This window comes from Dioscorea cayenensis, chromosome 3 (assembly GCF_009730915.1).
Source record: "Dioscorea cayenensis subsp. rotundata cultivar TDr96_F1 chromosome 3, TDr96_F1_v2_PseudoChromosome.rev07_lg8_w22 25.fasta, whole genome shotgun sequence".
Lineage (NCBI taxonomy): Eukaryota > Viridiplantae > Streptophyta > Magnoliopsida > Dioscoreales > Dioscoreaceae > Dioscorea > Dioscorea cayenensis.
This window is the reverse complement of record NC_052473.1, coordinates 9,238,093-9,249,401: the sequence shown is the minus strand read 5'-3', so window position 1 is coordinate 9,249,401 and position 11,309 is coordinate 9,238,093. Positions and strand designations below refer to the sequence as shown.

The 11,309-nt window shown below is 33.7% G+C and overlaps 1 protein-coding gene across 1 annotated transcript; it reads right to left on the bottom strand.

Moving 5' to 3' along the window:
• Positions 1-1,955: 1,955 nt before the first annotated feature.
• LOC120253180 (protein disulfide isomerase-like 2-3) lies at positions 1,956-11,053 on the bottom strand. The gene is given in 11 exon segments (XM_039261504.1): positions 1,956-2,389; positions 2,526-2,672; positions 4,479-4,624; positions 4,717-4,893; positions 5,852-5,951; positions 7,907-7,974; positions 7,976-8,065; positions 9,164-9,277; positions 10,591-10,695; positions 10,697-10,759; positions 10,828-11,053. Coding segments are annotated over 11 exon segments (1,308 nt in total). The 5' UTR covers positions 10,948-11,053; the 3' UTR covers positions 1,956-2,211.
• Between the last annotated feature and the right edge of the window lie 256 nt (positions 11,054-11,309).

Here is an 11,309-nt window from a genome sequence, read left to right as displayed (position 1 = left end):
TGCCTTGATAAGTGAGAGGTTGAGAGATCAACTCTCTCTCACACACAATATTGGTTGACGTGAATGGTTTGTCCAACCTTGTAATTTTAAAAAAATAAAATAATGCACATAAATGAAGGCAATATCTATCTTTTATATCCAATAAGAAAAAGGAACGATGGTGAGATCAACTGCAGCAGCATTAGATTTCCTTAAGATCAAGAATCCTCACTGATACTATGGTAAAATTTAAATAAAATAATAAAAAATAAAAGAAAAGGGAAAACTCCATCCTAAGAAATAGGATTTTATTGCACAAGTCTTTGATAGACTTATATTGAATATAAATAGACAAAATTAATAAATCAAATTTAAGACAACTAATAAATCAAGTCCAAGCTATCCTATGTGACAAAATCTTAACAAGAAGAAAATATTCTAGTAATCATTTCTAACATAAACCAGTGAGTATAGCAGAGTTCCAATCAATCTCCATTAAGGGTGTGTTTGTTTGGCAGGATATAAAACTACATGTAATTGTAATTACAAAAAATTTCAAAATCTGATGTTTGTTTGGTTGGATTTGAGAATTTGAAAGTAGTTAGAAATGCAGTGTAGATGGATTTGGTTAGTTTTCAAACTACGTCCAAATCGGCCGTAATTTAATCTCCCGCATTTGGGATTTCCATAGAAAGTCTCGCACGTGGTGTCACGTGAGACTTTCTAATAAATTTATATATAAATAAAATAAAAATAAAATCATGATATTATTTTATCTTAATAATAAATGGTTACTATTATATTTTTATCAATATAAAAAATTATAAATAGTGTAATATATTTTTTATAATTATAAAAAATAACAATAATTTGTAATGAAGACATAAATTTATATTAAATTAAGCAATTATATGCATAATTATTTTGGTTACTATTAATAACAATTAATTGTGTATTTATAATTAATTAAATTTAATAATAACCAAGGTGAAGTATCCTTAGCAAGGGTGTTTATATCCTACAAATACATCCAACCAAACACATGTTTTCAAAATCGAGATTTACAAATCCTCCCAAACAAACACAAAATTTTGAAATCCAGCATTTTCAATTACAGTCAACCAAACACCAAAATTTGATTCTCCTGCATTTTCAACTCCAGAATTTACAACTACACTGTGATTGAAAATATACTGTATTTTCAACTACATCTAACCAAACGCTACCTAAGTTTATTAAACCAAACATGCAACTATAAACTTTGTTAGTTGTGTCTAACTGAAATGCAGTTAGTTTTAGGGGATCTATAACTAATAATCCTCTATGTCTGACTTTGTAACCCAACAGTAGAATAACTTAAGTATGTATATATTTGAATAATATTTATTGCTATTAAAAATATTAACCTTGATCACTAGAGTGGTTCAATGAGAGCTTGATTTCCCACCTTGCGGTGACTGTTATCAAGTCAATCCATACATGATCATGGGTGTTCTCATCTAGGAAATTTAAACATGTTACATAACAATTAATTGTCTTATGCGTCACTAACATATTCTGTTAATGTTGTATATTTCTGATTATTACTGATCGTTACTTTATATAACTTCTAAATATATATAAATATATATATATTAAATTTTTACCTATAACAATAAATATACATAAATATGATTGTTGCGGAAATATATGCACAAAATTGGGAAAAAAAAATTCTGCAATATAAGCCAAACTTGGCCGCTGAATTATATCTTTGGAAACAGTCGCATACTACTTATTGAGTGATTATACATGAAGGAGTGCTCAGTTTATGCAGAAATTCACAAAGAAAAACAGACAACTTCAGAATACACCGTAACAGGAAACAAATGCAGTGATGCCCATTAATTCTAATGAGTATAGCGTTACACGTTTCACAGAGTTTTAGCCACTATCGAGCCACATCATTGCTCTAATGACCAATCAAGTGTTCCAAATATGAAAGTTCAACACTTAAGAATTAAGACCATGATAATTAGCATAACTTATTATCTTCACAAAAACAGTTTTCCATGTTGCAATATTGTTTATATTCCATAAAGAGGACACATTAAATACGTCTAAACTATCCAAACAACATCCGAGGAACAGCTCTTGTGAACCACGTTGAACACAGGATTCTAAAGCTTGTTCAATTTTAACACTAAAAATACATCTCAGCCAAATTTGTTCCTTTATTCTATGAATCGGTTGTTATAGCTCATCTTTGTCAGTTGCCTCTTCACCTCCCATTAGCTCTTCAAGTGAGAATTCATCGCCTTCAAAAATCTGGCCATCCTTTCCATCCCATGGTTCTGTCTCGACAATGGTAGGTGAAGTTTCTAAGGGAAGGTTCCCTTTGCCACCACGGCCTGCTTCCTTCATGAATTCACTGAAACATGTACCCTTTTATTAGTTATATGGCAACAAAACATTTTTAAAAAAAGTATAATAATAACTACACAAACAAAAACGATTAAATAGTGAATACATAAAAGAAGTGCAAATTAAGCCATTAAACTTCTTACATAATTTGGTCAAGCTCAAATGCACTGCGAAGAGGAGCATATGCGCCTTTCTTCACATTCAATGCTACCAAAGCTGGGTAGCCATAGCCACCAACAGCAACTTTTTTCTCGAGGTCAACTTGCTTCCCAGCAGATGTCCAGACAAAGCTGCAATCAGGCAAATTCAGAACCAGTCATGTTACACTATTAATGAAGCATGGTAGCGAATATCCAATGCCCCACAGAAGTTCAAAGCATCATTGTTAAGGATATTTCAGTATGAACTTCTACTATTTGATAAAGTTGAAAGACTACTGTTAAATTCCTCCATTACCTTAATACCATTTCAATTAAATGTCATTATAGTTAACTCATTCCATTACACTATTATGCAGATTGCTTATACCCAAGAGTATGAAAATCCATAGTATATCCATGAACTCGATCATGATAATTTGTATTAATCATTACCTAGCAATATCCAAAGTCAAGAAGGAAATGCTCCGAATTTAGACAGCTTTGAGTTTCCATCATCAGTACGACACCAGAATCTAAAGTTACATCAAATGAAGAGTGGGCCTGTCTAGAAATTTATGCCCACCTAGCAGGTAGGGATACCTAATAAGCCTTAAAGCCCAAAATGTTAAAAGGAAATTAAATGATCATACTTGTATTAAAGGCAAGAATGATCCAGTTGGTGATTCATTTTGGCTGATTTCACTTGCCAACATTGCTGCATTTCCTAAAGGTAAGCTCAGGATCCATACAGCATTATTTACTGATGACCAATCCACTGGGACACTACTAAAACAATTTAAATGTTGAATTTGACCACCTGGCCAAATAAGTGGCGTGAGGTTTGTAATATTTTGAGAGAGTAATATTTTTTATAGTCAGTGAAATTTAGATGGGTCGACGTAAAGATGCTATAGATCTAATTTTGGAAACCATTTACAAAAACCAAGCGTCTAGGAGTTCCGACAATCAATTTTTATTCATCAAGACCAAATCCTTTTACAGGGAGATTTTCATCAAGAAACATTTAAACTTAAAATTAGACCTTAATGGCTTAATCTGACAAAAGAAACCAAGAAAATAGGCAATCAGCAATGGAGGGAAGGCCTGAAGGAAAATTAATCCTACAGTTTACGGCTTGGAATACCACACATCTCCACAAAATCTCAGCTCTGGGAGTGTAAGCAACAACCGAAGAAAATCATATGAGATATGAATGCATTGTCATTGGCGCAAAACTTGGGGTGAACAATGACTTTAGAATGATAGCATGCTTATGCACAACAAAGATTGTATACAAACTTTATAAAAACCCAGTCCATATTAAAAGCACAATCCTGATGTTTTTGTAACATTCAAAGTTCGACAAACTGTTGCCATACTTGGAAATTTATAATCTTCAAAAAACTTGACAAATTGGTGAAATGACATGCAAACAGAAAAAATTTAATAGGCATGGCAATAATTGCTTGTCAGCTAAAACAAATAAGAGAGGCTGGATGGCATATTAAAAGGGATGCACAACAAGGACATGAAACAATCATTATTACCTCATTAAAAACCTTGAGTAGAGCAGAGGCTTTAAGATAGCAATGTTCTTCACAATGAAAATTAAAATTTGTTTACAGAGGCAATCATTAAAATCTTGCCAAAAAAATCAGTACAGTCAAGTATATAACAATATTCTTTGACATGAAAATCAACATGTTGTCCAGATTCTTATAACATTCTTCATTAAGTATTACCTTAAAATGAATATAAAGGTGAAAAACTTAGCAAATATGATTGGCTAACATTTAAGCAACAAATCAAACACTATTTCATATGATTAATATCAAAAGGAGAATCTTTAATGTGTGAATATACTTCAGAACTCAGAATTTTCAAATTGGATGAAAACCAAACAAGCATAATACCGCATAATAGAGTTAAATAAAGGTGGTCAGAATCCACACTGACCTATAAGGACTCTTCTTAAATTTTTCAGCCACTGATAATAGAAGATTGAGGTACTTATTCCTTCCCTCAGCTTTGGAGTCCAAGATGTCAGGGAGAAAAGCAACAAAACATATGGCAGAAGAAGCACACTTGTCTGTCATCACATCCTACAGACAGAGTAACAAATAAGACGAGTCTTGTACTCATATCACATAAATGCCACTTGATAATCAAATGGCAAGAAATGATAAGAACTTACTGGCCCAGTCAACTCAGAAACTTCAGGCGGAGGAGCGTTTGTATCCAGCTGCTCAAGTGCAAATGACTCTATTGCAGAAGCAACTCTTGCCCCCTCATAAGGATATGGGCTATCCTTGTCAGCACCAAATACCAAAATCGTAGGGAAACCTTGCACATTGAACCTGCTCATCAAGGACTGATTAACCACATAATGTTAGTAAGTACATAGAATAGAAGCATAAATAAACATAAACATTCAATAGAGAGATCCATAGAGTCTACTAGTAATCTGAAATTTTAACACATATAGACGTTCAAGATGAACAGAACATTTTCCATATGATATGCCTTTGGTCCTCATTTGGCATGCATCTGATTGTGGAGGGTGCAGGTTCGACGCAACCAGGTATTAAACCATTAAATTGCAAATTACAAAATGATCTGGCCTGGGAGGATCAGATGGGCTATTTTATCATAGACTATGTCAGATTTTGACCTGTTGGACTTTTACCCAACAGCCACTTTTGTAATGAATTTAGCAAGTTCTTTCTACAGAGGGAACCTTAGCGAAAAAAATCATTCAGGCCTTACACAGAATAAGCAGCAACAGATGAATCTAGAGTCAATACAACAATGATCACCTATAGGCAAAACTGCAAAGTTTAAGCACCTCATGTAGGAGTACACATCAGCAGGAGATGGCACGCAGTTTAATATTCTGGTAAGTTCTAGCATGTAATTCTTATTAATACACATCAGCAGGAGATGGCACGCAGTTTAATATTCTGGTAAGTTCTAGCATGTAATTCTTATTAATTTTCTGTAGATTGAATTCTGGTGAACATTGATATAGTTTATGTAGAATCTTTTGCATTACTACCTTAAGGTTCATGTTTAATTGATTTGCATATGTAAATGACTACTGTAATGGAATTATTTGTCCTTAAGCAGTAGATAGAACTGTAATACATCAATGCAATTATATGCAATCCATGAAATAATTCTTCTATTTGGTTTTTCACTTTATGATATATTGTAGTGATTCCCACAAAAAAATATTACAAAGGTATCCAAAAATTGCACATGAAGGAAAAGAGTCAAAGAAAACACAAGAAGAATAACTTGATTGACAACATGAACAACAACCAATTCACCTTTTCAGCATCACAGTCAACATGGCCCAGTTTCACCTTCCCCTTCAGGTTATTTGATGCTTTCTTCCATTCAGGCGCAAGTTTTTTGCAGTGTCCACACCTGGAACAAAAAAAAAGCAGTTACTGTTGATGCTAGAAAAAGGGAAAAAGAACAACTACAAATATTTGGAATTAATAGAAATATAAGTTATGGGCCTTTAATCAAAAGATCCAAGAACCTTTGAGAACTATCAAATACCCAAATGAAAAACTAGTTATCATTTTCCCCAAAATAAAATAAACATTTATGATAGGTTAACAAAAAACAAAAAAACAAAATGTACAACTAATCAATACTGGGAGTTGGTTGTCGGTACACTTGATTAATAAGCTCAAAGTTTCAATTAATCAATATTGTAAGTTGGTTGCTGGTACACTTGATGTACCACCAAATATAGCATTGCTCCAGTCCTAGAGGAAAAAGAAAATTTGTACAGATTAAGATTTTTGGATATTACGGGAAGGAAAAAAAACAGAGCAGCCTGCTGTACTAAATATAGCATTGACTATATGTAGCAGCAAACATCTGGCTGAAGATGTCCACTTCTATTAATAGTAGTATGTTTGACTAAGATCAAATGAACCATGTTCCACTCCTTAGTATAATATCAATTGTTTAAGGTTAAGAATCAATTCACTCGTGATGCCTAGGCATTCGAGTCATCCATTATCTAATAAAAGAAAATGTTTCCACTTAATCAGAAATAACTATTCTTCAAATATAAATTCTTAAATAAACACAAAAGCCTATTTAAGACAAACCTATAGCTAGAAGACTAGAAAGCTAAGGCCTGACAGCCATCTATACATGAAAAAACTCCGAGTAGAATTAACCTTCTATCAGGAAAAAAAAAAGAATTTGAATTTGAAAGAAATAAAAATAGTGAATCTAGCTGGAAATCAGCATCGATACAATTGTTTGAAAACACATATTGTACGTTGCACGTCCTGGATCATTCGATTGGCACATGTATCAAATCTTTCTTTAACATTTTGGCGTTCCTGAATAATTTAAAATCTCTAGCATCACTCATAATGAATATAAAATGGGAATTATAGTTTTGTGAATCCATAAGATGTGGAGGGATTGGGCATATTTCATATATCAGGCCATTAACATTTTGAAGAGGATTTGCTTGACAAATGTCAGATTTTACAAGACATGATCTGTTTTTTAAGGAAAACAAAAGACAATTTGGTCACAGGGTGTTTTACATGATTTTTATTCTTGTTATTTTAATTTTATTTTATTTTAACAGCATTCCTAGGAACTCAATGCAATCCTAGTCTTAGCATAAATTGGTATAACACAACTCTTTAATCCATGAATATGTTAGTGATTTAAAATGGCAGAAAGTTTGAGGAAATATTTGAAATATTGTCAGGCATTAAAAGAACCATTAACACAATCACTTATTCCATGCAATCCATCCAAATTATTCTTTCAAAAAAGTCTTATAGAGGCATTTTGGACCCTAAACTACATACTCCATTATACCACTTTATTGTGGTAGTGGAACTACTAGAAGCAGCTTTCTAACACTTTTAGTACCTATCTTCACAGGGTGATGGGATCATTGTTTAGCCCATGATTGTTTACAATTATTTAATAAGATTAGAAATTTTGACCACAGAAACGCTTGGCACCTTTTCTTTGGTAAGAACTAAATTACTAATTTACATTTGCCTTATCCACCTAATTATTTAATCAACAGCCTGATGGCCAATGTGTTGTCTTATATTGGCATAAGGACTACAAAGGATAATTCTTTATTGCTTTTATTGGAATTTGGCATAAATGAAGAACCGACAATCAGCTTCATTCTCAATAGAAGCAAGATAAGGCAGAAAAATATAAAAATGTAAAAAGGTCAATGCGCATTGGTTTTATACCTAACCTTCATTGTGTGCACAAATTATCTCTGTAACATTTTTAATCTCTGCTATAATGCACATGCAAATTAAATGATAGTGGAAACAGGAAAGAGCCAATCAAGACGTATTTTACCGACTCACCATGGGGCAAAAAATTCAACGATCCAGAGTTCTTTACTTTTGATGACTAGTTGACCAAAGTTGCTTGAAAGTCAGTTCAACTGAAGCGGTTGTTGTGGTTTTTTCACTTGAATCCCCAGTCGCCTTGCCATTTAACCGTTCCTTCAAAAGAGACTTTACCTGCACTTAAGAAAAGTATCATTTCCTCTCACTTGCAATAAGAACAAAAATCACTGGCAAAAAATTAGTAGGAAATGTACGCAGATAAGTGGATAACTTACAACTTGAACATGAATGACCAAGAAAATAAGTTTCTTACCACAGTTTTGAACTGAGCAGTCTCGCATATAAAATCTACATGACTGGATCGAGGATGAGACAACACCGACAGGTCAAAATTTCTCTTCGCTGGAATCAGTATGTCTAGACACTCAGAGATTATACTAAGTAGAAACAAATAAGAATTATGTACCATAAATTTCTAGGGGGTGTTTGGTTGCAAGATAAGGATGTGGGGTTAAGGGAATAAATGTTGGGTGAAGGGAAAACTTTTCTTTGAGCTGACCAAACTTTGACTTTAATAATACTAATAATAATTAAACATTTTAAAATTAAATTTACAAAGGCATCTACAATTGAGATCTTATGGGCTATATATGCAAAAGGCCCTTAAAGAACATCATCACTGCTTGATTTATCCAAAAAAGAAAAGTAAAAAAACTTGAGAAAGAGGGATAACACTGCTGCCACACAAATGTGCACTGCCAACTCTTAACAATAACCAAGGTTAAAACATTATAAAAACACAAGTTGCTAATTGTCAAGGACATAATAACTCTGGCACGCATCATTATAGAATCCAGCATGAAAGATATCTCTGTGCTATAAAAAAAAAAATAATTGGTAACACATAACTACTTAAACTTCAGGGAATGCCGCCGATCAATAACTTAGAAATACTCAAAAACAATATTTCATAACTCAGGTCCACTGAACTGATTCAAAGTCAGCTGGATACTTGGGTTGAAGGATAGTCTTACTAACCCAAGAATGAACACATTAGATAACTGAAACTTGCAACCAGAGCCAACCAGAATTGAAACTCAATCATACTCGATCAACTTTAAAGCAACCAAACGCTTAATGATGATAAGCATTATCGATATTCTATAGAATAAAGCAGAAACACCTTTAATTTTCATGAGCTTCAAAAGAACAAAAAAAAGAAAAAGAAAAAGATGATACATGATGTGGTCTGATGTGGAAGTTCTCACAAACCTGCTGGAGAGCAAACTCAGCAATAGGTTTGACATCCCTTGCTCCTTGATAATCTACTGGCGGCTTGCCAGGTGAAAACACCTTTATTGTGGGAAATCCTTTAATTCCATATTCCTGAACAATATTAACACAAATATGTGAAGGTATATCCAAATTCTAAATTATGAGATAGAAGAAAATTTTAAATTTTGACCTAAGGTTATATATTAATTTTTAAGTGTCACAGTTGCATTAGATTGTTTTATATAATATGAGATGGATAAAAGATCAACTGGCGTGAAAACAGATTAATTTGTAAATGATTATTTTTCCTTTATACAAATTGTTTTATATCGCTATTGGCTAGGTGTGACTCAATTTTTCTTTCATACAAGCATAGGTTGATCCCTTGCAAGGATTATACCAAAATGAGTTCCAAAATCAAACTCATTGAGTTGTAAATTAATTGGTGCTGCCATTATTTATATACACTTTAATGATGATTTTTCCAAGTTAAACGACTTCGTGACCTTGAAAGAAAACTTATTTAAGTTGAAGAAGGATACTACATATCCTCTAGTAAAGTATCTTCGAAATTGACCTTGATATTACTTGTTGTTCCAACAAATGTTGAAAGAACATTTTTAACAAGAAATATTGTGAAGAGGCGATTGCATAAAAAATCATAAGATGATTGGTCAATAGCTACAAATGAAGGCATTAGTAGAATCAATGACAAAGACTCTTCATCTCCTCAAAGACATGAAGTTTTATCAAGAAAAATTGTAATTGTAAGATAATGTTGTTTTGTCAAGAAAAATTGTAATTGTAATTGTAAGATAGTGTCACATAAGTTTTTATTTTATAAACTACTGAAATACCCAAGTAAGCAGACAAAGTACAGAAGCTACTAGACGTGCACAACCCTTTTAGTTACTTTCATATTTTGGGCTGTGAAATTTAATGTAAAGATACAATATTGACAATTGGCACACTTGCAAAAACCAACAAGATGAAAGATCATTTTGAGAAGTTGCTTCTTAAGCCACAGAAGCATTACAATTTCAAGCATTACAATTTCTATGAAACACTTCTAAAAGAATAATAACGTGCAGTAAAGGTATAGAATCACAGAAGAAACCAACTTAATTGTACAAGCTTGACGCATCAGGCACTTGGGTGCTTATCAAGGACTAAAAAGTAAACATACGATTCATTCACATGGTCATATAATCCACTGATTTTAGCCTTAACGAAATCATTTCATCAATTTAATCAAAAAGAAATAAATTATCCAAAACCAGGACTGACGAAAAAGAGACGCCAATAAATATACAAAATTCTAGCAGCTAATAACACATTGACACAAACACTACCAATTGCAAAAAACCCAAAAGCAAAGCAGATCAAATCACTTGAATAATTACGAAAGAGAAAGATTCTATCACCGAACCTGAGCGAGAGACTCCAGGAGCATCGGCATCAAGGGCGGCGACGGTGACGACGCCTTTCAAGACGGTGGCAGCCCTCTCCCAAGTGGGCGTCAGAGCCCGGACAGTGCGCCTACACTCACGGCGCAAAGAACTCAATAAGCACAACTCCATTCGAATTCAACACCTGCGATCCAAATGGTTAGGAATCCAAAGATTAAAACTCAAACGGATCTCAGATCTAAGATTGCAAACCTTGGATTTGAAATTGGAGGGATTGAGTTGGAGAACGGGGGAGGATGCTGAATAAAGTGCCCTAGCGGGAGAAGCGATGAGGACGAGCACAGCGACGAGGAGGAGAAGGATTCGCCGCATTGCTCCCCGGTGGATCGAGATCGAGGGATCTCTTGCTGCTGATCGAGAGGGAGACGCGACAAGGACGATGGTTTGGTTTTCGGCGTTTTTGTTTGGATTTTTATTTTGCTGCGATGAGAGCTGAGCGATGCATTGGCGGGTGGACGCGTGTGATGACCAATTGGATTGTGCCACGTGTATAACACTTCATCTTGAACAAAGTGATGAGAGGGTTGAGTCATGTGTTAGGCCCTGTTTGGATGCATAATAAAATTTTTTTTAGGAATTTTATTTCATAGGATTCAAAAACTGATTCTCAGCAGAGTTTATTGACAGTATTCTTACAAAAATGGTGTTTGACACAAGAATTTTTTCCATAGAAA